Source organism: Ictidomys tridecemlineatus, chromosome 4 (assembly GCF_052094955.1).
Source record: "Ictidomys tridecemlineatus isolate mIctTri1 chromosome 4, mIctTri1.hap1, whole genome shotgun sequence".
NCBI classification, from domain to species: Eukaryota; Metazoa; Chordata; class Mammalia; order Rodentia; family Sciuridae; genus Ictidomys; species Ictidomys tridecemlineatus.
The window spans coordinates 92,349,428-92,377,304 of NC_135480.1; the positions used below are offsets into that span (position 1 = coordinate 92,349,428).

Genomic DNA, 27,877 nt, shown 5'->3' on the forward strand with positions numbered 1-27,877 from the left:
TACACATCCACATTTTTACATATTGCCATATTAGTAACTGTTGTATTCTGCTACCTTTCCTATCCTCTACTATCCCCCCTCCCCTCCCCTCCCATCTTCTCTCTCTACCCCATCTACTGTAATTCATTTCTCTCCTTGTTTTTTTTCCCATTCCCCTCACAACCTCTTATATGTAATTTTGTATAACAATGAGGGTCTCCTTCCATTTCCATTCAGTTTCCCTTTTCTCTCCCTTTCCCTCCACCTCATGTCTGTGTTTAATGTTAATCTTTTCCTCCAGCTCTTTCTCCCTGTTCTGTTCTTAGTTGCTCTCATTATATCAAAGAAGACATTTGGCATTTGTTTTTTAGGGATTGGCTAGCTTCACTTAGCATAATCTGCTCTAGTGCCATCCATTTCCCTGCAAATTCCATGATTTTGTCATTTTTTAGTGCTGAGTAATACTCCATTGTGTATAAATGCCACATTTTTTAATCCATTCATCTATTGAAGGGCATCTGGGTTGGTTCCACAATCTAGCTATTGTGAATTGTGCTGCTTTGAACATCGATGTGGCAGTATCTCTGTAGTACACTCTTTTAAGGTCTTCAGGGAATAGTCTGAGAAGGGCAATAGCTGGGTCAAATGGTGGTTCCATTCCCAGCTTTCCCAGGAATCTCCATACTGCTTTCCAAATTGGCCGCACCAATTGGCAGTCCCACCAGCAATGTGCAAGTGTACCCTTTTCCCCACATCCTCGCCAGCACTTGTTGTTTGACTTCATAATGGCTACCAATCTTACTGGAGTGAGATGGTATCTTAGGGTGGTTTTGATTTACATTTCTCTGACTGCTAGAGGTGGTGAGCATTTTTTCATGTACTTGTTGATTGATTGTATGTCCTCTGAGAAGTGTCTGTTCAGGTCCTTGGCCCATTTCTTGATTGGATTATTTGTTATCTTATTTAATTTTTTGAGTTCTTTGTATACTCTGGATATTAGGGCTATATCTGAAGTGTGAGGAGTAAAAATTTGTTCACATGGTGCAGGCTCCCTATTTACCTCTCTTATTGTTTCTCTTGCTGCGAAAAAATTTTTTAGTTTAAGTAAGTCCCATTTGTTGATTCTTGTTATTAACTCTTATGCTGTGGGTGTCCTATTAAGGATTTTGGAGCCTGACCCCACAATATGTAGATTGGAGCCAACTTTTTTAAAAAAATTTTTTTTTAAATTAATCTCCACTCTCATTATCTCCTTTCTTCTGTTAGTTTTTTGTTTAGGATGCTCTTTTTTTTTTTTTTTTCATTTCATAAAGAAGTCAGGTAACTGAATCGGGATCTTTCTGGTTTTTCATTTGGAGATGTTTATGGTACAGATTTCCCATCAGTGCTACCTTATCTCATTATTTCTTTTTTATTTTGGTGGTGCTACAGATCTAACCCAGGGCCTTACTAACGCTAGGCAAGTGCTCTACCACTGAGCTGCACACACTTAGGCCACATCATATAATTTTTGATATGTTGAATTTTAACTTTTATTCATTTCTAAACTTAGCATGTTTAAGACAGTTGTTTTGAACTTTCTCTAGTCCAATGTTTAAGTTTCTTTAGGAACCATTTCTGTCAGTGTTTTGTTCTTTTGAATGGGCAATACCTCCCTGTTTCTTTGTATGCCTTGTAATTTTGTTGCTGAAAACTGGCCATTTCTACTTGTAGTATGATTAAGTCTGGAAATCATATTTTTTCCTTTTTTTAGAGTTTGACTTCTTTTTCTTTTTTATTGCTCAATGCTGTAGCAGTTCATAACATTAACCAATTATTTTTGCTGAATGTATTGCCTTGTGTGGTCACTGAAGGCTCTCTTTCTTGGCTTGTGTTTTGATAGTGCTTCACAGAGATTTCCTTGAAAACTGTGAGCATAATGGGTGTTTGGCACATGAGGAAAACAAAATAAAAATTTTTCTGTTTGCAATTTACCTCTGTGTTGGTACTTCCCTTCAACACTAGCCAGTTTGCATTGAGCTGTGTGAGCACCTCCAAGTAATAGCTTAGGGTCTTCTGTAGTCTTTTCTGAGCAAAAGTCTTACTTGGACGTGTTTGTGGCCTTCTAAATTCTTCCTCAATTGTGAGTACTTCTGAATTTCCCAGAGAAACTCTCCTTTTTGGTATGTCTCAAGAGTAATCTTTTGTTCTATCCAACGTAGGTTATTAACCTTACAAAGTTTCAAGCAGTGCCCTCAACTTTTCTACGTAAGTAAGGGCCCTTAAATGAAACAGCCAAGCTGTTTGCATCAGTCCCAGTCAGGTTAGAATAGACATACATAACAGTTTGCAAATAAGGTCTCCTTGCTTCTTGTGTAGGTTGCCATTTTTGTGACTGCTGCTGAGCAGGGAAGGGGACTGGCAAGGACAATTAAAACCATTACAGAAATTTCCTGCAGTTTTTTGATTGCCTTTTCTGACTTTGCATATTCTTTTTTAAAAATTTTTATTTTTAAATTTTTGATTCGTGCATTATAATTACATATGATCATACATGCATGGGATATAATTTGGTTCACTTCAGTTCCCAATAACTTCCTCTTTCTATCCCCTCCTCACTTCTCCTGTTCCCCTTCCTCTGCTCTACTGATGTAGCATTTTCTTGATTGCTATAAACTTTTGACTTTTTTTTTTTACAGAATTTAATATAATTGATTATGACAGTTCTGCTTGCCTTAAAATGTTTTTGTCAGGTTTGAGCCTAGTGTTATATATTTTGTATTTTGCTGATGTCCCCTCTCTTTTTGACTTATGAACCATTGAAGTGTTAGATATGAGAGTAACTTTTATGTCAAGCGATATCAAAATTAGAAATGTAGAATAAAAATTATTTTTGAATGATTCTATTTCATAGTACTTTTCTAGAATCTGTTTTTTTTTTTTTTTTTCCTCTTAGGCCTTCAAATTTCACGGATGTGTCATTACGCAGCTTCTCTCTTTGTTGTGACCTGTTGGGTCAGGTTTGCCAAACAGCAGTGACTTACTGTAAAGATGCTTTAGAAAAGCATCTTCATGTTATTGTTGGTACACTTATACCCCTTGTGAATGATCAAGTGGAGGTTCAGGAGCAGGTAATTTTCTAATTCATCTTCAAAATGGTATTTGAGATATGTTGATAAAGTATTATTTTTACTTGATACAGTTAGTAATTTTAATGAAAATGTTTTTTTAAGAAATAGTTGGGAAGACATTCTTAATTAATCTTTGTAATCAGTTACAAAGATTGATTACATATTTTTCTCTAATAAACAATTGTTTAGCTTGCTTTGTTACACTGAAGTGTAGAAGAAGTAAAAAATGGGATAATAGTTTATGCCATTATGATTTTGTGTGATATATTACTTACATGAACTGTTTCACTAATCTGGGGATTTTTATATGTCAGTGACCACCTCGTATAGTCCCTTATATGTTTGTGGAATTGTTTGAAAGCACAGAAACTAAAAAAAGTTGGTATCTTACAAGTAATTAGAATGTTTTATCTGAACTAGGGTGGCAGAGTTTTTATCAATTATTACAATAGATTTTGTTTTTTTTATTTTGAAATATGATTATAGATTTTCTCCTTTTAATTTTTTCTTTTTAAATTATGTTTAGGTACTGAACTTGTTGAAGTATTTAGTGATAGATAACAAGGATAATGAAAACCTCTATCTCACGATTAAGCTTTTAGATCCTTTTCCTGACCACGTTCTTTTTAAGGATTTGCGTATTACTCAACAGAGTATCAAATACAGTAGAGGGCCTTTTTCACTTTTGGAGGTAATAAAAGTTTCATCTTCTTACTATTTAGTATTAGAAAGTATAAAGAGTAGTACTTAAAAATCTCTAATGTTCTAGTGGTAAAAATTGAATTTTTTGTTGTGGTAAAAAGACATGAGATTACCTTCTTAACAAATAAAAAATGAATCTTAATGCATTGTTTTGCATTGAGCTTAAAGTATTGATACCAAAGTCTCCTGGTAAAGAATGAATTTGAATATTCAAGGAATGTGATATAAAAATATTCTTGATTTTAACACACACATAAACTTATGGTCAAGACTGGGGATGTGGCTTAATGGAAGTGTGCTTAACTAGCATGGTCAAGGTCATAGATTGAGTCCTCAGCACTGGAAATTAAAAAAAAAATCTTTAAGATAGTCTAGTCCATTAATAACTTAAAATCACCATCTGATCCTTTGAGGGTCAGTTTTATATTTGCATTAGAGATAATATTTAACTTTTTAAATAGTATTTCAATTTTTAATCTTGATAAACTTCAAAACTGTGTCCAGGTGTATTTTTTTCTTATAAATCTTAGTATAATTTTAAACTTATAGCCTGTATTTTACTATATATCAATATGAAAACAACATATAAAATTACCATACAGAAATTCAAATTTTTTCCTCTGATCTGTGTTATAATAGAACCTATTAGAATTTAAAGGATTAAAACATTATAGAATTTGAAGTGAAAGAACTTTATTTCTACTTTGATTTATGAGTTATCATCTTTAAAAGGCACTTACCATTTTTTTTTCTTTTATTAAGTTTTATTCTACAGACTTATCCAGTAAATGTTAAAAGCATGTAACATTTTAACTAATTTTCTCTTTTAGGAAATTAACCATTTTCTTGCAGTAAGTGATTATGATGCGCTTCCATTGACAAGGCTTGAAGGATTAAAGGATCTTCGAAGACAACTAGAACAACATAAAGATCAGATGATGGACCTTATGAGAGCATCTCAGGGTACTAATTTAAATGTCATGGGTTATTTCTACCTATTTCTTTTTGAAAGAATCTTGTAAGTTCCTCTTTGTTTGATTGCCATAGCCATATTTCAGCCCTTCATCATTTCTCATCTAACCATGAAATTGGTCCTAACTAGTCTCCTACTGTGAACTATTCTCATTTAATCTATCCTCTGAAAGAATGATTTTTTTGTTATTTATTTTGATGTCAGGGATTAAACCCAGGGCCTCTTAGTCACTGAACCGCATCCCCAGCCTTTTTTAATTCTTTGAGACTCATAAGTTGCTGAGGCTAAGTTTGAACTTGGCGATCTTCCTGCCTAGCCTCCTAAGCCACTGGGATTATAAGAGGGCACCACCATGCCCAGCTCTGTATGATTTCTTTAACTCAAATATGATCATGTTAGTCTACTACTTTAGAAACTTTAACTACTTCCTACTGCCCAAAAGAAAAGTTTTAAATCTTTAGAGCTAAGCCTACAGGGGAGTATATCTGTGCCTTGTGCTTAAACCTACTTAAATGAAAGAAATGTGCCTCATTTTAAGCTTTTAAGCTGTATGTGTTGCGTGTATGTATACATGTTCTTATATATATTTCTACCCTTTTTTTTTACTCAAAAAAACATCTATTTTTATATTATTTTGATTGAGTTTATGTTATTATGGTATTACACTAAAGAGAAAACTTTTGTACTTGGTTATGATTTTTGTCTTCCTGTACCCATTAATTTCATATTTCTGTTATATCCTTTTTATCTTTAGTACTTTTTAAAACAGATTTTAGTTTTGACCATTTGAGCTCAGAGTGCATTGTTCTGAGATATGTAAAATATGAATACTATTAAATCTTGTTCTCCTGTGTTTATTTTATTGGCTAGATTTGTGTTATGTAATAAAATCAGTAGATGTTGGTGGCTATATAAATTTAAATGGATTAAAATTAGGGAAAATATAAAATTGAGGTTTTTCATTGTATTAACACACTAAGTTGTCACAAGTATATGTAGCTAGTGGATGTCATTCAACAGCACAGATTATAGTCATTTCCATCATTGTCGAAAGATCTGCTGGATAGTGCTGGTCTAGATTCTAAATGCTAAATGTTAAAAATCTAAGGTTTCCAAGGTTCATTTTAGCTTTAGTGTTGGGTGATTCTTATGTTTCTGATTATTTGCTATTTTGCTAAGTTAATATAGACTTTTCTGCACAAGTTTTTAATGAGAGTTTTTCTGCCAAATATTAAATCACTTTCATATAACGGTGTTTCTTGAAAAATTCAAATTCATACACTATGTATTTTTGAGCTGTTCATAATGTAAGACATTTTAAAAAGTTTATTAAAAATTTCTCATGAGGTAATTTAATGTCTATCCATATTGTAAATAAGAATATTGTGACTATGGCCATTTAAGCGAATGTTTTTGAAATTACTCCTAGATAACCCACAAGATGGCATTGTGGTAAAGCTAGTTGTCAGCTTGTTGCAGTTATCCAAGATGGCAGTAAACCACACCGGTGAAAGAGAAGTTTTAGGTAAACTATGTATTTGAATGAATGTGAGTTTTTTATGTTCAAGTGGTCATCTTTAATATCCTCAAAATAAGTGAAAGTTTGTCATTTGGATTATTATGGAAATATGAGATGCTAGCCAACATATTTTTGCATTTAAATTCAGGTATCCCCAAGTAGCTGCCTGTTCATATTTTTCTTCCTTAAATATTCATATAAAATGAAAAGTTAATGATTTACGTTTGTGAATACTATTAGTTTGAAAATGCCATATAAATATTTAGGAAAGTTGAAAAGTTAAGTTGCAAAAAAATCGACCTCTGAAATATTTTTCTAACTGTCTATAATTCAGTATCTATTTGTTTTCTATAACAAATGAGAATGAAAATTTTGAGAGCTAGGTTACACTCAAATATTAAGTCCTTTCCTACTGCCATTTGAGGAGAAATCTAACATATGATAGCCAACATTGTCTAGTATAGGTGTTTAAATTTGGTTATCCTAGGATGGAAAATCACATGTTTAAAGTGCGCTTGAAATTGTCATGACAGCCTTTCTTCAGTAACGAAATGAGGAGAATAAAATGAGAATAAGAATAATAAAAATGAGAATAAGTGGTGTTTATGGATTCTTGTGCCTTTCAGTATTGTCTTTTTTAGTTTCTCAGTGGGAGCCTATGATTTCTAGTATATATCTTTTTTTTTTTTTTTTTTTTGTGCCAGGGATCAAATCTAAGGGCACTTAAGCACTGAGTCATATTCCCAGCCCACCCCCCCTTTAAAATTTTTTTTAGTTGTAGGTGGACACAATATATTTATTTATTTATTTATTTTTATATGGTGCTGAGGATTGAACCCAGTGCCTCACACATGCCAGGCAAGTGCTCTATTACTGAGCTATTACCCCAGCCCCTTGGTAGATTTTTTTTTAATTGAAATATATCTACATATAGAGAAGTTATACGGATTCTAGATATGTAGCTTAAAGAAGTTAACAAGAGTATACTTGTGCATCTATCACCCAAACCAAGAAACAGAGCCTTAAAAGAACTGTAGAAGCTTCTCTACCCAGGGATCTATCCCTGTCTACAGCACTGCTTCTGGGGATAAATGTAATTTGCTATAGGAGTCCTAAGTGGACTTTTATGAGTAGGAAAATTACAGTAGTTTGTATATATTATTAACATCGTACTCAGGGGTGAAAGAATGAACGCTTTCCCCTAATATCAGGAGCAAAACAAGATTTTTCACTTTTACTCCTGTTATTCAACATTATGCAGAAAGTTCTAACCAGAACAATTAGACAAGAAAAAGAAATTTAAAGCATCCAAATTGGAAAAGAAAACTTTATTTATATATTTTTTATCCTATATATAAAAAATCCTAGGGAATCAGTAGAAAGCTACTATAGAGCTTATAAACAAATTCATAAAAGTTGCCAGGTATAAGATCAACATATAAAAATCATTTGTGTTTGTAGGTGGGCATTGTGGTACACACCTACAATCCCAGCTGCTTTGTAGACTCAAGTTAGGAGATTGCTTGAGCATAGGAATTTGAGAATAGCCTAGGCAACATATCAAGATTCCAAAAAAAGAAAAAAAAATTAGTTTTTAGTTTTTTTTTTTTTTTTATAACTAGCAATGAGCAACCTAAAAAGGAAATCACGATAGCAATCCCATTTAGAATAGCATTTAAAAGAAAGAATACCTAGGGATAAATTCAATCAAAAAGGTGAAAGACATATACACATTCTGTTAGAAATGAATCACTAAGTGTAGCCTACAATCAAGGGGAAGGGGAATTAAGCTTCACTTTTGAAATAGAGACTATCAGAATATTTGTTGAATGTATTTTAGTAAATACCACCATAACTTGAGAGTAGGATGTGTCATCTAGGATGCTGAAAACATTCTGTCTTCATGTAGGTAGTGATAACACAAATGGAAAAAATTAAGTAATTTTCACTGAATTGTGTGTTTTAAGATTTATGCACTTTATATATGGGAAACCTCAAGAAATTTTTGAGTTTTATGATTATTGTACCCATACAATGCCATGTTTAGATTTTTATTCTTAGTATCTGTATTCTCTTACTAATTAATGTCTCCTGGAAGTGATTCCATAGGGGAAAATATCTCTTACCTACATGGATGATAAGTAAAGGAAATTATATAGTATTTTGTAGCTCCTTATAATCTCCTCATGATCTTTGAAAACACACTTAAATCTTGAAACATGTAACTCTACTGAAATGGAATTTCTGTATCTAGAGGCTGTTGGAAGCTGTTTGGGAGAAGTTGGTCCTATAGATTTTTCTACCATAGCTATACAACATAGCAAAGATACATCTTATACCAAGGCCCTTGAGTTATTTGAAGATAAGGAACTTCAGTGGACATTAGTAGTGTTGATCTACCTGAATAATACATTGGTAGAAGAATGGTGAGTATTTCTGTATCTCTTACATCTGATCATACTGACTTAATCTGACATTAAAGTACACTTCATGTAAATTTTCATTTCCAATAACTAAGGCATTTAAATTCTTATGCTTTTGAAAAGTCTCATGTATTTCTTGAAAAGCATTGTATTTTTATTAATTTATATAATCATTGACCCTACTATGTACCAAGATCTTAATGCAGTGATCAAGATTCCAGATAAGAACTGTGTTAAAATCTACTGAGAGTGCATCAAGCAAACGAAGAAAGACCAGGTAGTTCCACAAAGACAATTAAAGTAGAAGAATTTAAAAGGTGACATTTCAGGCACTTGTCCAAATCAGAGGTGCTTCCATCTTTAGTCTGAGTTTCATTCTGGTCTTAGAGCAAAAGCTTCATAACCACTCAAATTTTACACTAACCAGACAAAATCTTTTGGTTTTCATTTTTTTTTAATATTCAGTTTTTAGTTGTAGTTTGACACAGTATCTTTATTTTTATGTGGTGCTGAGGATCGAACCCAGGGCCTTGCACATGCTAGGCGAGCGCTCTACTGCTGAGCCACAACCCCAGCCCTTGTTTTTCATTTATTCTCCGTGCAAAACAGATTGCAAAATATTATGAATATTTCAGCTTATTGGTTATGAGACTAAACCCCTACCCCATTATTTATTCTTTGACTGATTTATTCCATCACCACCAGTTTGGGAGTTAAGTTAAAAAGATATTTCCTCCAAACAGGCATATTTCTGTGTTAAATGTGTTTTGATTTTGTTTCTCTACCTTTCTCCTCCTCATCCTGCCTGCTGTGTTTGTAGTATGGACTCAGTGGACTAATATTTTTCTTTTATTATTTCTTTGCTTTAAATAGGCTGACATGGTTTCTTTCCCACATTTTATTATAAAAATGGTCAAACATACACCAAAGTTGAAAGAATTTTAAATATTCATATACTCACTTTATAAATTCTAACCATTTTTCTTGTTCATTTATTAATCCATGTCATTTTAAAAACGTTCTATACATAACTTTGAAAGTATTTCTGGCACAGTTTTTGAAGGGAGATTTTTTTGTAGGAAATTTGTAAGTATTGATTTATTTGTTTTTCTGAAAAAGATTCATAGATATTAGCATGGCTTAATAGGGAACAGGTAAATGTTTTTTTGTCTTTCTATAGGAGGGGAAAAAAACATCATTAGTTATTGAAGGACTTTAGCATATACCTTGAATCCCAAAATAGCTGGTTCAGTAAGGTTTCTTTGAGGAAGTACCATTGGATCTAATCTGAGGATCAGGAGTAAACAATAAGATAATTAAGGATAAAGCATCCGAACAGGTAATGCTAGAATACAGATAAGGTTGGTCTATTTGAGGAACAGAAAGAAGCCTGGTATAGGGGAAGATGGTAGGAGATGAAATTAGAAAAGTGGGACTAACTCTAATTAAGAAATTTGAATTTTATCTCAAGTATATTAAGGAGCCATGGGTTTTTAGTAGAGTTGGGTCATAATTCAGCTTACATTTTTTACTCTGGATTTTATATGTCAGATGGATTTCAAAGGCAAAATTGCAAATAGGAAAATCAATTAAGAAATGATTACAGTAATGCATTGGAGAAATGATGATGATTTGGGTGTCATTAATGGAGATGAAAGACATGGATGGAACCAGGCTATGTTTTGAACATAGAGCCAGTGGGATTTACTGATGAATTGGATATGGAGAAATCAAGACAGAATGTAGGTCTTGGGTGTTTCCTATGGGGTGTGTGTGTGTGTGTGTGTGTGTGTGTGTGTGTGTGTGTGTGTGTTGTTTTGTTTTTTTGCTCATTTGTTTTGTTCTCCTTGTTGAACTCAGAGCCTGTGCTAGACAAATGTTCCCCCGCTGAGCTTTACAGTTATAACTAGTAGTTGGACTTATCCAACTCAAACATGCATGGAAATCTATTTCAGTTCATGATCCCCCCTTTTTCTTTCTTCCTTCCCTCCACTCTTTTCCTCTACTCTAATAGACTTTCTTTTACTTTTCTATTAATTTGTATTTGATTGGTTCTTTGTTATCCTACCCTTCCCTTCTTTCCTTTATTTTACTACAGCTTCTGCATATAAGAGAAAACATTTAGCCTTTGAGTTTCTGAGTTTATTTAATTTCATTTGACATGACATTCTCCATATCCATCTATTTAGCAGCAAATGCCATAATTTCATTTTTTGTTATGGCTGAGTGAGACTCCGTTGTATAGATATACTACAATTTCTTAATCCATTTGTCTATTAATGGGCATCTGGATCGATTCCATAATTTAGCTGTTGTGAATTGTGCTGCTGTAAATATTGAGGTGGCTGTATCAATGTAGTATGCCAATTTTAGATTGTTTTAGAAAATACCAAGGAGTAGGATAGCTGGGGCATATGGTGGTTCCATCCCTAGTTTTTTGAGGAATTGCCCAGACTTTTTTCCAGAGTAGTTGTACTAGTCTACAGTCCTACCAGTGATGTGTACCTTTTTCCCCTCAACCTCGCCAGCATTTACTGTTGTTTATATTCCAGATCATTGCCCTTCTGACAGAAAGGCGATGAAATATTACTGTGATTTTTTTTTCATTTGTTCTAATAACAGCAGAATGCAATTTGATTCATTGTACACAAATGGAGTACAACTTTTCATTTTTCTGGTTGTACACGACGTTAATCACACCATTTGTGTAATTATACATGTACCCAGGGTAATGATATTTGTCTCACTCCACCATCTTTCCCATGGCCCCTCTGTTCCTTCTGCTCAATCCAAAGTTCCTCCATTCTTCCCATGCCCCACTCCCATTTTGGATCAACATCCACTTGCCAGAGAAAACATTTAGCTTTTGGTTTTTTGGGCTTGGCTTACTTTTCTTAGCATGAAATTCTCCAACTTTATCCATTTACTTGCAAATGTGATAATTTAATTCTTTGTTAATGCTAAATAGTAATCCATTGTGTATGTATACCACAGTTTCTTTATCTGTTCATCTATTGAAGGGCATCTAGGTTGGTTCCACAGTTTAGCTATTGTGAATGGAGCATACTATAGTATGCCAATTTAAGTCTTTTGGGTTTAGATTGAGGAACGGGATGGCTGAGTCAAATGGTGGTTCCATTCCAAGGTTTCTAAGGAATCTTCATACCGCTTTCCAGAGTGGTTGCACAATTTGCAGTGCTACCAGCAATGTATGAGCGTATCTTTTCCCTCACATCCTCACCAACACTTACTGTTGCTTGTATTCTTGATAATTGCCATTCTGACTGGAGTAGATGCAATCTTAGAGTAATTTTGATTTGCATTTCTATAATTACTAGAGAAATTCAACATTTTTTCATTGATAGATTTTATATCTTCTTCTGAGAAATGTCTGTTCAGTTCCTTAGCCCATATATTGATTGGGTTATTAATTTTTTGGTGTTAAGTTTTTTGAGTTCTTTACATATCCTCGAGATTAGTGCTCTCTCTAAAGTGTGTGTAATAAAGATGTTCTCCCACTCTGTGGGCACCTTCTTCAAGATATTGATTGTTTTGTTTGCTGAGAAGAACCTTTCAAATTTCAATCCTTCCCATTTATTAATTCTTGATTTTATTTCTTGCACTTTAGGAGTCTGACTAAGGAAGTCAAGATCTAATCCAACATGATGAAGATTAGGGCCTACTTTTTCTCCTATGAGGCACAGGGTCTCTGATCTAATTCCTAGGTCCTTGATCCACTCTAGGTTGAGTTCATGGTGAGAAATAGGAGTTTAATTTTCATTTTGCTACATATGGTTTTTTCAGCTCTTCCCCTACCATATGCTGAAGAGGCTATCTTTTCACTAATGTATGTTTTCAGCTCCCTGGTTTAATATGAAATAACTGTATTTATGTGGGTTTGTCTCTGTGGGTACGATTCTATACCTTTTGTCTACATGACTGTTTTGGTACCAATACCTTGCCATATTTGTTACTGTAGCTCTGTAGTATAGTCTAAGGTTGGGTATTGTGATGCTTCCTGCTTTACTCTTCTTATAGGAGGATTGCTTTGGCTATTCTGGTCTCATATTTTTCCAAATGAATTTCATGATTGCTTTTTCTCTTTCTATGAGGAATTTTAATTCTAATTAAAATCCCAACAACATTAAATTAAATCTGTATAATGCTTTTGGTAGTATGGCCATTTAGACAGTATTCTTCGAATCCAAGAATATGGGAGATCTTTCCATCTACTAAAGTCTTCTTCAATCTCTTTCTTTGGTGTTCTGTAGTTTTAATTTTAGTGATTTTTCACCTCTTTCATTAGATTGATTCCCAAGTATTTTTTTTTTTCAGGCTACTCTGAATGTGGTAGTTTTCCTAATTTCTATTTCAGAGGGTTCATCACTGATGCATAGAAATGCATTTTAGGGCTGCGGTTGTAGCTCAGGGGTTGGGCACTTGCCTTTCATACGTGAGGCACTGGGTTCAATCCTCAGCACCACATAAATAAATAAATAAATGAAATAAAAATATTGTGTCCATCTGCAACTAAAAAATATACATTTTTTTATTGCTTGCTCAAAACATTACAATGATCTTGACATATCATATTTCATACATTTGATTCAAGTGGGTTATGAACTCCCATTTTTACCCCATATACAGATTACAGAATCACATTGGTTACACATCCACGTTTTTACATATTGCCATACTACTGCCTGTTGTATTCTGCTCTTTCCTATCCTCTACTATCCCCCCTCCTTTCCCCTTCCATCTTCTCTCTCTACCCCATCTATTGTAATTCATTTCTCTCCCTTGTTTTTTTTTTCCAATTCCCCTCACATCCTCTTATATGTAATTTTGTATAACAATGAGGGTCTCCTTCCATTTCCATGCAATTTCCCTTCTCTCTCCCTTTCCTTCCCACCTCTCGTCCCTGTTTAATGTTAATCTTTTTCTCATGCTCTTCCTCCCTGCTCTGTTTTGAGTTGCTCTCCTTATATCAAAGAAGACATTTGGCATTTGTTTTTTAGGGATTGGCTAGCTTCACGCAGCATAATCTGCTCCAATGCCATCCATTTCCCTGCAAATTCCACGATTTTGTCATTTTTTAGTGCTGAGTAATACTCCATTGTGTATAAATGCCACATTTTTTAAATCCATTCATCTATTGAAGGGCATCTAAGTTGGTTCCACAGTTTACCTATTATGAATTGTGCTGCTATGAACATTGGTGTAGCAGTATCCCTATAGTACACTCTTTTAAGGTCTTCAGGGAATAGTCCGAGAAGGGCAATAGCTGGGTCAAATGGTTGTTCCATTCCTAGCTTTCACAGTAATCTCCATACTGCTTTCCAAGTTGGCCGCAACAATTTGCAGTCCCACCAGCAATGTGCAAGTGTACCCTTTTCCCCACATCCTCGCCAGCACTTGTTGTTTGACTTCATAATGGCTGCCAATCTTACTGGAGTGAGATGGTATCTTAGGGTGGTTTTGATTTGCATTTCTGTGACTGATAGAGATGGTGAGCATTTTTTCATGTACTTGTTGATAGAGATGGTGAGCATTTTTTCATGTACTTGTTGATTGATTGTATGTCCTCCTCTGAGAAGTGTCTGTTCAGGTCCTTGGCCCATTTCTTGATTGGATTATTTGTTATCTTATTTTTTGATTTTTTGAGTTCTTTGTATACTCTGGATATTAGGGCTATATCTGAAGTGTGAGGAGTAAAGATTTGTTCTCAGGATGTAGGCTCCCTATTTACTTCTCTTATTGTTTCTTTTGCTGAGAAAAAACTTTTTAGTTTGAGTAAGTCCCATTTGTTGATTCTTGTTTTTAACTCTTGTGCTATGGGCGTCCTATTAAGGAATTTGATGCCCGACCCCACAATATGTAAATCGGAGCCAACTTTTTCTTCTATCAGACTCAGTGTCTCTGATTTGATATCAAGCTCCTTGATCCATTTTGAGTTAACTTTTGTGCATGGCGAGAGAAAGGGATTCAGTTTCATTTTGTTGCATATAGATTTCCAGTTTTCCCAGCACCATTTGTTGAAGATGCTATCCTTCCTCCATTGCATGCTTTTAGCCCCTTTATTGAATATAAGATAGTTGTAATTTTGTGGATTGGTTTCTGTGTCCTCTATTGTGTACCATTGGTCTACCCGCCTGTTTCGGTGCCATACCATGCTGTTTTTGTTACTATTGCTCTGTAGTACAGTTTGAAATCTGGTATCGCTATATCTCCAGATTCACACTTCCTGCTTAAAATTGCTTTTGCTATTCTGGGTCTTTTATTTTTCCATATGAATTTCATGATTGCTTTATCTATTTCTACAAGAAATGCCGTTGGGATTTTAATTAGCATTGCATTGAATCTATAGAGAACTTTTGATAATATTGCCATTTTGATGATGATAGTTCTGCCTATCCATGAACAGGGTATATTTTTCTATCTTCTAAGATCTTGTGTTTCTCTCTTTAGGGTTTTGTAGTTTTCATTGTATAAATCTTTCACCTCTTTTGTTAAGTTGATTCCCAAGTATTTTATTTTTTTTGAGGATATTGTGAATGGGGTGGTTTTCCTCATTTCCAGTTCAGAAGATTTGTCACTGATATACAGGAATGCCTTTGATTTATGCGTGTTGATTTTATATCCTGCCACTTTGCAGAATTCATTTATTAGCTCTAATAGTATCTTTGTAGACCCTTTTGTGTCTTCTAGGTATGGGATTATATCATCCGCAAATAGTGATAATTTAAGTTCTTCTTTTCCTATCTTAATGCCTTTAATTTCTTTTGTCTGTCTAATTGCTCTGGCCAGTATTTGGAGAACTATATTGAATAGAAGTGGTGAGAGAGGGAATCCTTGTCTTGTTCCAGATTTTAGAGGGAATGCCTTCAGTTTTTCTCCATTCAGAATGATGCTAGCCTGAGGCTTAGCATATATAGCTTTTACAATGTTGAGGTAAGTTCCTGTTAGCCCTAGTTTTTCTAATGTTTTGAACATAAAGGGATGCTGTACTTTGTCAAATGCTTTTTCTACATCTATTGAGATGATCATATGGTTCTTATCTTTAAGTCTATTGATGTGGTGAATAACGTTTATTGATTTCCGAATATTGAACCAGCCTTGCATCCCAGGGATGAATCCTACTTGATCATGGTGCATGATCTTTTTGATATGTTTTTGTATCCGATTTGCCAGAATTTTATTGAGGATTTTTGCATCTAAATTCATTAGGGATATTGTTTTGTAGTTTTCTTTCTTTGAGGTGTCTTTATCTGGTTTGGGAATCAGGGTGATATTGGCCTCATAGAATGAATTTGGAAGTTCTCCCTCTTTTTCCAACTACTGAAATAGATTGTAGAGTATTGGTATTAGTTCTTGTAAAACTCTGCTGTATACCCATCCGGTCCTGGGCTTTTCTTGGTTGGTAGTGTTTTGATGGCTTCTTCTATTTCCTCACTTGATATTGGTCTGTTTAGGTTGTTTATATCTTCCTGACTCAATCTGGGTAGTTCATATGTCTTAAGGAATTTATCGATGCCTTCACTATTTTCTATTTTATTAGAGTATAGGGTTTCAAAATAATTTGTAATTATCTTCTGTATTTCTGAATTGTCTGTTGTGATGTTGCCTTTTTCATCCTGTAAGCTAGTAATTTGGGTTCTCTCTCTTCTTCTCTCTGTTAGCATGGCTAGGGGTCTATCAATCTTATTTATTTTTTCAAAGAACCACCTTTAGTTTTGTCAATTTTTTCAATTGTTTCTTTTGTTTCGATTTCATTGATTTCAGCTCTAATTTGAATTATTTCTTGCCTTCTACTGTATTTGCTACTGATTTGTTCTTCTTTTTCTAAGGCTTTGAGGTGTAGTGTGAGGTCATTTATTTGTTGGCTTTTCCTTCTTTTAAGGAATAACTCCATGAAATGAATTTTCCTCTTAGTACTGCTTTCATAGTGTCCCAGAGATTTCGATATGTTGTATCTGAGTTTTCATTTACCTCTAAGAATTTTTTAATTTCCTCTTTGATGTCTTCTGTAACATATTGTAACATATTCAGTAGCATATTTTTTAATCTCCACGTGATGTAGGATTTTTCCTTTCTCATTTTATTATTAATTTCCAATTTCATTCCATTATGATCAGATAAAATGCATGGTAGTATCTCTACTCCTTTGTAATTGCTAAGATTTGCCCTGTGACATAATATATGGTCTATTTTTGAGAAGGATCCATGTGCTGCTGAGAAGAAAGTGTATCCGCTTGATGTTGGGTGGCATATTCTGTATATATCAATTAAGTCTAAATTTTTAATTGTATTATTGAGCTCTATGGTTTCTTTATTCAACTTTTGTTTGCAAGATCTGTGCAGTGGTGAGAGAGGTGTGTTAAAATCTCTCATGATTATTGTGTTATGGTCTATTAGACTCTTGAACTTGAGAAGAGTTTGTTTGATGAACGTAGCTGCACCACTGTTTGGGGCATATATATTAATGATCATCAAGTCTTGTTGGTGTATGGTTCCCTTGAGCAGTATGTAGTGTCTTTGTTTTTCTCTTTTGATTAACTTTGGCTTGAAGTCTATTTTATTTGATACAAGTATGGACACCCCTGCTTGCTTCTGGGGTCCATATGAGTGATATGATTTTTCCCAACCTTTCACCTTCAGCCTGTGTATGTCTTTTTCTATCAGATGAGTCTCCTGTAGGCAGCATATTGTTGGATCTTTTTTGAAATCCATTCTACTAGCCTATGTCTTTTGATTGGTGCATTTAAGCCATTAACATTTAGGGTTACTATTGAGATATGGTTTGTATTTCCAGCCATATTTGATTATGTATGTTACTTAACATGATTTGTTTTTCCTCTATGATTAGTTTTTCCTTTATTGTACTACCTCCCGCTGTTGGTTTTCGTTGTTATTTTTCCTTTCCTCTTCCTGTAATGTTTTGCCAAGGATGTTTTTAAGAGCTGGTTTTCTAGCTGCAAATTCTTTTAACTTTTGTTTATTTTGGAAGAGTTTTATTTCATCTTCAATCCTGAAGCTTAATTTTGCTGGATACATGATTCTTGGTTGGAACCTTTTTTCTTTCAGCGTTTGAAATATGTTGTTCCCGGATTTTCTAGCTTTCAGAGTCTGTGTTGAAAGATCAGCAGTTATCCTGATTGGTTTACCCCTAAATGTAATCTGCTTCCTCTCTCTTGTGGCTTTTCAGATTCTCTCCTTATTCTGTATGTTGGGCATCTTCATTATTATGTGTCTTGGTGTGGATCTCTTATGATTTTTGTACATTCGGTGTCCTGTAGGCTTCTAGTATTTGGATTTCTTTTTTATTTTTTAAGTCTGGGAAGTTTTCTAGTATTATTTCATTGAATAGGTTGCTCATTCCCTTGGTTTGGTCCTCTATACCCTCTTGTATCCCAATAACTCTTAGGTTTGGTTTCTTTATGTTATCCCATAATTCTTGTATATTCTGCTCATGATTTCTTAACATTCTTGCTGAGCTGTCTATGTTCTTTTCAAGTTGAAAAACTTTGTCTTCGTTGTCTGAAGTTCTATCTTCTAAGTGTTCTACTCTGCTGGTAATATTCTCATTTGAGTTTTTAATTTGGTTTATTGTTTCCTGCATTTCCAGGATTTTTCTTTGTTTTTTATATCCTCTATCTCCCTAAAGAGTTGGTCTTTTGCTTCTTGGATTTGTTTATGTAATTCATTGTCTAAGTGATCTTTCATTGTCTGAATTTGCTGTATAATATCTTCCTTGAGACTCCAGATCATCTGAAGCATGTATATCTGGAACTCTTTTTCTGACATTCCATCAGCTACAGATATTATCTCATCTAATGTTGAATTGACCTGTATTGTTTGTGGTCCTTTCTTTCCTTGTCTTTTCATACTGCTCATGATTCTTTCTATCTATGTGAAACTGTTGTGCTAATGTTTTTCCCCTTATATATTTGTATTGTTCTTGTATAGCTCCAAAATCCCTCTTTTGCAGAGAATGACAATGTTCATAGATCCCATTATCAATAGTACATCATCTAAGCACAAGTTTTCCTCATTAATACATTTATACTTAGATTCTAAGTCTATAGATATTGGTTTTAATTATTACTTAAGAATATAGTCATTAGTTTCATAAAAGGCATACCATATCTGGTGGCATATAAAAACTTAATTTCCGACGAAGGATGTTATACTTAGAGGGAAAGGAGTGAGGGTATGAGGTTAAACTTACTTAGCACCTTTGAAGAACTCTAACCAGTAGACTGGTAATTTATGGAAGAATGTATAGACTCAACCTCCTATCTATTTAGATAGTTACCCTATGTATAGATAGCAAAATTTAGGAGATTGAAAGTGGGATAGAGGGAATATGAATGAAAGAAAGAAAAAAATAACAAGGAAGAAAAGAGAAATAAGAAGGAAAATCAAAGTAAGATAGAAATAAAGAAAAAAAATGGGGGAAGGTGGAGTATATGCAATTCCTCTATATTATATTACTTTGGTAATTCAGTTGTTCATGCACAGTTCATGGTTTCACATATGCTGAAGTTGTGGAAGAGAAAGAAGAAAAGAGAGAAAGAGAAAAAAAAAGTCTCTCAGAACACTGTTTTCCTTGCTTCCAGTAGGTGGTGTTGTCTATTCCTAGCTTGAGCCTCTGTATTCAGGGTGGTGGGTACAGCCAGTGTGAAAGGAAATGAGCTTCCACCTGTATCTTCCCTACTCTAGTCTTTGAGGTAGAAACCAGGTGCCTGTACAGTTTTTGTTTTGCGTTGATAGCTACAATCCCTAAAAGCTTGTGGGAAATATTTTGAGTTATGGCAGCTAAGGGTGGGGGAGTTGGAAACCGGTTACCTGGATCAGCTGCAGAACCGTGCTGGTAGCCACACCCCCTTTGATAGGTTTTAAGGGTTGATGGGCTTCTTCAGGACTAGCACATGGGGCGGGGCTGGGCTTCCTCCTCCGGTCTAGCTTGGCTGGCCATGCCTTTCATTTCTTTAGTCTGTCTAATTGCTCTGGTCAGTGTTCCGAGAACTATGTTGAATTGAAGTTAGACATATTAGACATATTGATCTATAGTTTTCTTTCTTTGAAGTGTCTTTGTCTGGTTTCGGAATCAGGGTGATGTTGGACTCGTAGAATGAATTTTGAAGAGCTCCCTCTTTTTCTATTTCCTGAAATAGCTTGAAAAGTATAAGTATTAGTTCTTCTTTAAAGGTTTTGTAAAACTCTGTTGTATGCCCATCTGGTCCTGGGCTGTTCTTGGTTGGTAGTCTTTTGATGGCTTCTTCTATTTCCTCCATTGATATTGGTCTCTTTAAGTTGTGTGTTTCCTCCTGACTGAATCTGGGCAAATCATATGACTTAAGAAATTTATCGATATATTCACTATCTTCTATTTTATTGGAATATAAGGTTTGAAAATACTTTCTAATTATCTTCTCTATTTCTGTAGTGTCTGCTCTGATATTGCCTTTTTCATTCCGTATGCTAGTAATTTTTCATCCTGTATGTTAGTAATTTGAGTTCTCTCTCTTCTTCTCTTCGTTAGCATGGCTAAGGGTCTGTCGATCTCATTTATTTTTTCAAAGAAGCACCTTTTAATTTTGTCAATTTTTTCAATTGTTTGTTTTATTTCAATTTTATTGATTTTAGCTATGAACTTAATTATTTATTGCCTTCTACTACTTTTGTTGTTGTTTTGCTCTTCTTTTTCTAGGGTTTTGAGATGGAGTGTGAGATCATTTATTTGTTGTTTTTTTCTTTTGTTGAGGAATGAACTCAAAGCAATGAATTTTCCTCTGAGAACTGCTTTCAGTATGTCCCATAGATTGTGATATGTCATGTCTGTGTTTTCATTTATCTCTAAGAATTTTTTATTTCCTCCTTTATGTCTTCTGTAACCCATTGATCATTCAGTAACCTATTGTTCATTCTCCAAGTGATGTAGGATTTTTCCTTCCTTCTTTTATCGTTGATTTCCAGTTTCATTCCATTATGATCGGATAAGATGCATGGTGTTATCTCTACTCCTTTATAATTTCTATGAGTTGCCCAATGGCATAATATATGGTCTATTTTTTTTTAAAGAGAGAGAGAATTTTTTAATATTTATTTTTTAGTTTTCGGTGGAAACAAAATCTTTGTTTGTATGTGGTGCTGAGGATCAATCCGGATTGTACACGTGCCAGGTGAGCGCGCTACCGCTTGAGCCACATCTTTAGCCCCAATATATGGTCTATTTTTGAGAAGGTTCCATGTGCTGCTGAGAAAAAAGTATATCCGCTTGATGATGGTTGATGTATTCTATATATGTCAGCTAAGTCTAGATTATTAATTGTGTTATTGAGTTCTATAGTTTCTTTATTCAACTTTTGTTTGGAAGATCTGTTCAATGGTGAGAGAGGTGTGTTGAAGTCACCCATAATTATTGTGTTGTGGTTTACTTGACTCTTGAACTTGAGGAGAGTTTGTTTTATGAATGTAGCAGCACCATTATTTGGTGCATAAATATTTATAATTGTTATGTCTTGTTGGTGAATGGTTCCCTTTAACAGTATATAGTGTCCTCCTTTATCCCTTTTGATTAACTTAGGCTTGAAGTCCATTTAATTCGATATGGGGATGGCCACACTGGCTTGCTTCTAAGGACCATGTGAGTGATATGATGTTTCCCAACCTTTCACCTTCAGCCTGTGTATGTCTTTTCCTATCAGATGAGTCTCCTGAAGGCAGCATATTGTTGGATCTATTTTTTTAATCCAGGTTACCAGCCTATGTCGTTTTATTGGTGAGTTTATGTCATTAACATTTAGGGTTACTATTGACATATGGTTTGTGCTTCCAATCACGGGTTTTATTTATTTATTTATAATTTTTTTTTTTTTTTTCCTCTTTGATTAGTCCCCTCTCCTCCCTCCTCCCCCCGCTTTACTTAGGTACTTCCCACTGTTGGTTTTTGTAGTGGTTTTTCATTTCTTCTTCGTGTATTGTTTTTCCCAAAATGCTTTGCAGTGCTGGTTTTTTGGCTGTGAATTCTTTAAATTTTTGTTTATCATGAAATATTTTTATTTTGTTGTCAAACCTGAAACTTAGTTTTGCTGGATACAAAATTTTGGGTTGGCATCCATTGTCTTTCAGTGTTTGAAATACATTGTTCCAAGATCTTTTCGCTTTTAGCATTTGTGATGAAAAATCAGCCATTAACCTAATTGGTTTACCCCTGAATGTAATCTGCCTCCTTTCTCTTGTGCCTTTTAATATTCTCTCCTTGTTGCGTATGTTGTATATATTCATTATAATGTGTCTTGGAGTTGGGATATTGTGGTTTTGTATGTTTGGTGTCCTGTTGGCTTCAAGGATTTGGACATCCATTTCATTTTTCATGTCTGGAATGTTTTCTAAAACTATTTCATTAACACATTGCTCATTCCTTTGATTTGGACCTCTATACCTTTATCTATCCCGATGACTCTTAAATTTGTTTTTTTTTTATGATATCCCATATCTCTTGGATGTTTTGCTCGTTGTTTCTTACCAGCCTTTCTGAGTTGACTGGATTCTTTTCGAGATGATATATTTTGTCTTCATTGTCTGATGTTCTGACTTTTACTTGATCTACTCTACTGGTAATACTCTGATTTGTTTTTAATTTAGTTTATAGTTTACTTCATTTCTAGGATTATTGTTTAATTTTTTTTAATAACCTCTCTCTCCTGGTAGAGTTGTTCTTTTGCTTCTTGAATCTGTTTATGTAATTTGTTGTCGAAATGTTCTTTCGTTGTTTGCATTTATTGTCTAATGACCTTTTTAAGATTCCATTCCATCTGCATCAGGTATGCCTTGATTTCTTTATCTGACCATTTTTCTGATGCCTCTAGGTTCTCCTGTAAATTTAAGCTATCCTCCATTGTTTGTAATACTTTTTTTCCTTTTTTTGTCATGATGCTCACATTACTTCCCAGCTCTGTTTGACTGTTAATCTTATAAAGTTGCTTTGTTTTTGTATATCTCCAGGATCTCTCCTTTGTGATGGGAGACTATGTCTAGAGATATTGGGTTTTATTGTACTTTAAAGCAAATTCATTCGTTTCATAAAAGGCATACGGATTTTGATGACGTATAGCAATATGTGGTTTGGTCTTAGGACTTTGTTTAGGTTGGGTGATGTGATGGTATGAAGGTTAGAATATCTTAGCTACCTTGGAAGATTGTTCTACTGAAGGGGAATATTAACAGGAGAATGGACCAGAGTATTTTGGGGAAGCTAGATACTTGGGAGCACTATAGACCGCCTCGGAACATTCACTTATATGCATTTAATAAATTATACGTAATAGAAGTCGTAATGCTTGGGAGGAAAGGTAGGGGATGGGGAAGGAAGAAGTCACTAAAGAGAAAGATTGAAAGAATTATAGGTAAATAAAAGAAAAGGGAAAAATTGAAAAGAAAAGAGAAAAAAGGATAAATGTAGTCTTAAGAGTTCTATTTTCTTCTCTTCCAGTAGATGGAGCTTTGTCCTCCCGGCCAAGCTTCTGCCCTCAATACGCCAGAAACAATCCCTATAAGGTGGCTCCTCTTCCCCAACTGGGCAGCTCACCAATCCTGGTAGCCCAGGGCCGTTCCTTGTCTGCAACATGCCCCCCTCCCCCAGCTTCTCTTGCCATCCAGGGCCCCACTCAGCGGTGCTGTTCTCCACAGAACTAGTTACACTCCGGGCCTGCATTCCCCTGGGTACCCTGTTCTCTTGAACCACTGGATACTTTCTCTGTTTGCCATTCACCCAGTCCCCAAGGTTGTGGAGTGCACGGGCTGGGGGTTGTCAGCTTATTTTGCTTGATTCCCTCCAGTAGCCACACCCCCCAGGAGCTAGCGAAAAAGGAGTGGGCTGTCGCCACTGGTGGGAGAGGGAGTTGGAGGTCAGGTGCCCCTCCTGATTCCCTCGCCTCCTATAATCACACTCACGGGGAGCTGGGGAGAGATTTTTGAGATTTCCCAGCTGTATGGAGAGGGAGGGCTGAGGGTCACATACCTGTGGTCGCTGATTTCACTGCAGAGCGATCCCATCCGCCAAACTCTGATGACGTCAGTTCTCTGCTATGGTGGACACTAGTCTCCTTCCCTGGGTGTCTGATGGGAAGGGTGGGTCTGGTCTGTCTTTCCTAAATCTCTACCTCAGATCTCTGTCCATTTGCCCATGGAGCCTCTGTTGGCACCTCCTCAAAAGATCCTCAAAAGACCTGAAGTTTTGTTTCTCTACAACTTCTGTAGCGCTGAGTCGCAGTGGGTCCGCGGCTAGTAAGTGGCAGTTTGCCAGTCAACCAGCCAGTATCTCCGTGTGCAGGGTGGCCTGGATTCACCTGCGCCTGAGCTCGCTGTGGCCTCTGAGAAGGTCAAACTCCTCGCTTAGGTTTCATCTCAGCCCAACTTTGCTGGACATTCCTGAACAGACAGCATCCAGTTGCTCTGAAGTCTCTCTCTGCCAGCATAGCTGAGGAGGTCATGGGAGTGTTCCCTTCGCACCTGCTGCCATATTCTCTCTCTACGACTAAAAAATATTAAAAAAAGAAATGCATTTGATTTATGTGTATTGATTTTTATATAGAATTTTTATATAGAATGCATTTATTCTAAATGTTTTCTGGTGGAATTTTTTGCATCCTCTGAATATAGAACCATGTCGTCAGCAAATAATGATAGTTTGAGCTTTTCTTTTCTATTCATATTCCTATAATTTCTTCTATCTGATTGCTCTGGCTAGAGGTTCAAGGACTATGTTAAATAGATACAGTGAAAGAGGGTGTCCCTGTTGTGGTCCAGTTTTTGGAAGGAATGTTTCCAATTTTTCTCCACTTAGAATGATGTTGGCCTTGGGCTTAGCACAATGTAGAGGTATGTTTCTACTATCCCTACTTTTCCTGGTGTTTTGAACATGAATGGGTACTGTATTTTGTCAAATGCTTTTTCTGCATCTATTGAGATGATCACATGATTCTTATCTAAGTCTGCTGATTTGATGAATTAATTTTATTGATTTCCATATGTAGATCCAATTCTGCATTCCTGGAAATAACCCCACTTGATCATACTGAGTTGTTGTTTTTTAAATATGTTTTTGTATGTGATTTTTCAGAATTGAGAATTTTTCTATATGTTTTCATCAGGCATATTGTTCTGAAGTTTCCTTCCTTAATGTGTGCTTTGTCTGGTGTTGGCATCATGGTGATACTAGCCTTATAGAATGAATTTGGAGGGGTTCCCTCTTTTTATACTTCATGGAATAATTTTAGGAGTATTGGTATTAATTCTTCTTTAAAAGTCTTATAGAATTTGGCTGAGAATCCATCTGGTCCTGGACTTTCCTTGGTTGATAGGCTTTGGATGGTATCTTCTATTTCATTGCTTGAAATTGATCTGTTTAAATTGTGTATATCTTCCTGATTCAGATTGGGTAGATCATATATCTATAGAAATTTGTCAATGTCTTTGATATTTTCTATTTTACTGGTGTATAAATTTTCAAAATATTCTCTAATTATATTCTGTATTTCAATAGTGTCTGTTATGATATTTCCTTTTTTATCATGAATTTTAGTAATTTGAGTTTTCTCTCTCCTTCTTTCCATTAGAGTGGCTAAAGTTTTATCAATTTTATTTATTTTTTCAAAGAACCACCTTTTTATTTTGTCAATTTTTTGGATTGTTTCTTTTGTTTCAATTTCTTTGCTTTCATCTCTGATTTTGATTATTTCCTGTCTTCTAATGACTTTATTGTTGATTTGTTCTTCTTTTTCCAGGGCTTTGAGATATAATGTCAGATCATTTATTCATTTACTTTCAATTGTTTTAATGAATGAGCTTAATGCAGTGAACTTCCTCTTAGCTGCCTTCATAGTGCTTTCATAGTGTCTCCTGCTGTTGGAATAGCTTCTATTTTTTATTTTATCATTGATTTCTCATTTTATTCTGTTAAGATCAGATAGAATGCAGGGTAGTATCTCCGTGGTTTTGTATTTGTTAAGACTTGCTTTGTGGCATAACATTTGGTCTGTTTTGGAGAAGGACCCATGTGTGCTGAGAAAAAAAGTGTATTCACTTGTTCAAGGATGAAATATTCTATATATGTCTGTTACGTCTAAATTATTGATTGTATTATTTAGTTCTATAGTTTCTTTGTTTGTAAAATCTGTCCAGTGATTAGAGAGGTGTGTTAAGGTCACCAGTATTATTGTGTTGTGTTCTTTTTAATTGTTGAAATTGAGAAGTTTTTGTTTCATATATGTAGATGCTTCATTGTTTGGGGCATAAATATTTACAATTGTTATGTGTTTTTGATATATGATTCCCTTAAGCAGTGTGAAATGTCCTTCTTTATCCCTTCTGACAAATTGGCTTTGAAATCCACTTTATCTGATATGAATTTGTAAACCGATGCTTGTTTACACAGTCCATGTGAGTTGTAGGGTTTTTCCTATCCTTTTACCTTCAGTCTGTGGATGTCTTTTCCTATGAGATGAGTTTCTTGAAGGCAGCATATGTTGGATCTTTGTTATTCCAATATGCCCTTCTGTGTCTTTTTATTAATGTGTTTGGGCCATTAATATGCCAGGTTATTGAAATATGGCTATTATTTCCAGTCATTTTGGTTTATTTTTGGTTTTTTAACTTGACTTGGTTTCTCCTTTGATTGTGTTTTCCTTTAGTGTAGTTTCTCTCTTTGCTGATTTTTATTGTTGTTTTTTATTTCCTCTTCACAGAATATTTTACTGAGAATGTTATGCAGTTCAGGCTTTCTCATTATGAATTCTTTCAACTTTCGTTTATCATGGAAGGTTTTTATTTCGTCATCAAATCTGAAGCTTAATTTTGCTGGATATAAGATTCTGGATTCGTATTCATAACCTTTCAGAGCTTGATATATGTTGTTCCAGGGTCTGGATTGAGAAATCTGCTGAGATCCAAATTGGTTTCCCCCGTATATGTAATCTGAAATTTTTCTCCTGCGGCTTTTAAAATTCTATCCTTATTCTGTATGCCAGGCATTTTCATTATAATGTGCCTCAGTGTGGATCTGTTGTAATTTTGTACATTTGATGTAAGCCTCTTGCATTTGATTTTCCATTTTTTTCTTCGGGTTTGGGAATTTTTCTGATATTATTTTATTGAAAAGATTGTGCATTCCTTTGGTTTGTATCTCTGTGCCGTCCTCTATCCCAATACATCTTATATTTGGTCTTTTCATGTTATCCCATAATTCTTGGAGATTCTGTTAATGGTTTCTGACCATCTTCACTGTGTGGTCTGTTTTGTTTTCAAGATTATATAGTTTGTCTTCATTGTCTGATGTTCGGTCTTCCAAGTGATCTAGTCTGTTGGTGATGCTTTCTATTAAATATTTAATTTGGTTTATTGTTTACTCCATTTCAAGGATTTGTTTAGTGCTTCTTTTAGAATCTCTCTTTCTTGAAGAGAAATGCTACCTGTGTTTGCTCTCTTATCTCTTTATTGGAGTGATTCTTTGTTGCCTGTACTTGCTCTTATGTCTTTCATTAATTTGCAGATCATTTAAATTATGTACATTCTGAACTGCTTCTTTGACATTTCTTCTACTGTGCTATCAAAGGATTCTATTATTGTATCATCTTGGTTTGTTTGGGGCACCTTATTCCCTTGTCTTTTCATGTTGTCCGTCTTTCTCTCCCTCTAGCAGTGGGGATCCAAGGTGTTAACAGTTACTACCCTATAATCTTACAGTGTCCCTGCAGATTTCCTATATCTTGCCTTTAAGGGGGAGATCAGTATCAACACCAACCAATGCAAACATATGCAACCTTAAATCAAATAGTTCTGTTTAGATGGTTACACATTTGTTGAATTAAACAGAAGTGATGTGTTCAGTTATTATCTGCAGTATAAACAGTATATTTGCAAAAGGGTCTGCCATTTCTACTTGTGGGCAGAGAGAGAAGGGAGGGTGAAGGGTGTGATGTTTATGAGATAGGAGGTGAGAATATAGATGTATTACATCGAAGGAGGGGTAAGAGTAGAATCAAAAAAATTTTGCTGTTACTATAAAAGTGAAAGAGGTGACCCTGTGCAAGGCTCTCTCCTGCCTCTGCAACAAGATGGTATGTATTAGCATACCTAGCAGGGATACCTCTGGCGCAGGGGCTTTGTT

General features: G+C 34.9%; 1 protein-coding gene across 6 annotated transcripts in view; it reads left to right on the plus strand.

Annotated features, from left to right (window-relative positions):
* The window catches only part of Atm (ATM serine/threonine kinase), a 164,775-nt gene that overhangs the window by 74,268 nt on the left and 62,630 nt on the right, over nt 1-27,877 (plus strand). For all 6 annotated transcript variants that reach the window (XM_078046955.1, XM_078046951.1, XM_078046950.1 and 3 more), the window contains exons 30-34: nt 2,915-3,089; nt 3,616-3,780; nt 4,622-4,754; nt 6,194-6,289; nt 8,538-8,709. In XM_078046955.1, the coding sequence (XP_077903081.1) occupies nt 2,915-3,089; nt 3,616-3,780; nt 4,622-4,754; nt 6,194-6,289; nt 8,538-8,709 (741 nt within the window). The remainder of the gene's footprint in view (nt 1-2,914; nt 3,090-3,615; nt 3,781-4,621; nt 4,755-6,193; nt 6,290-8,537; nt 8,710-27,877) is intronic.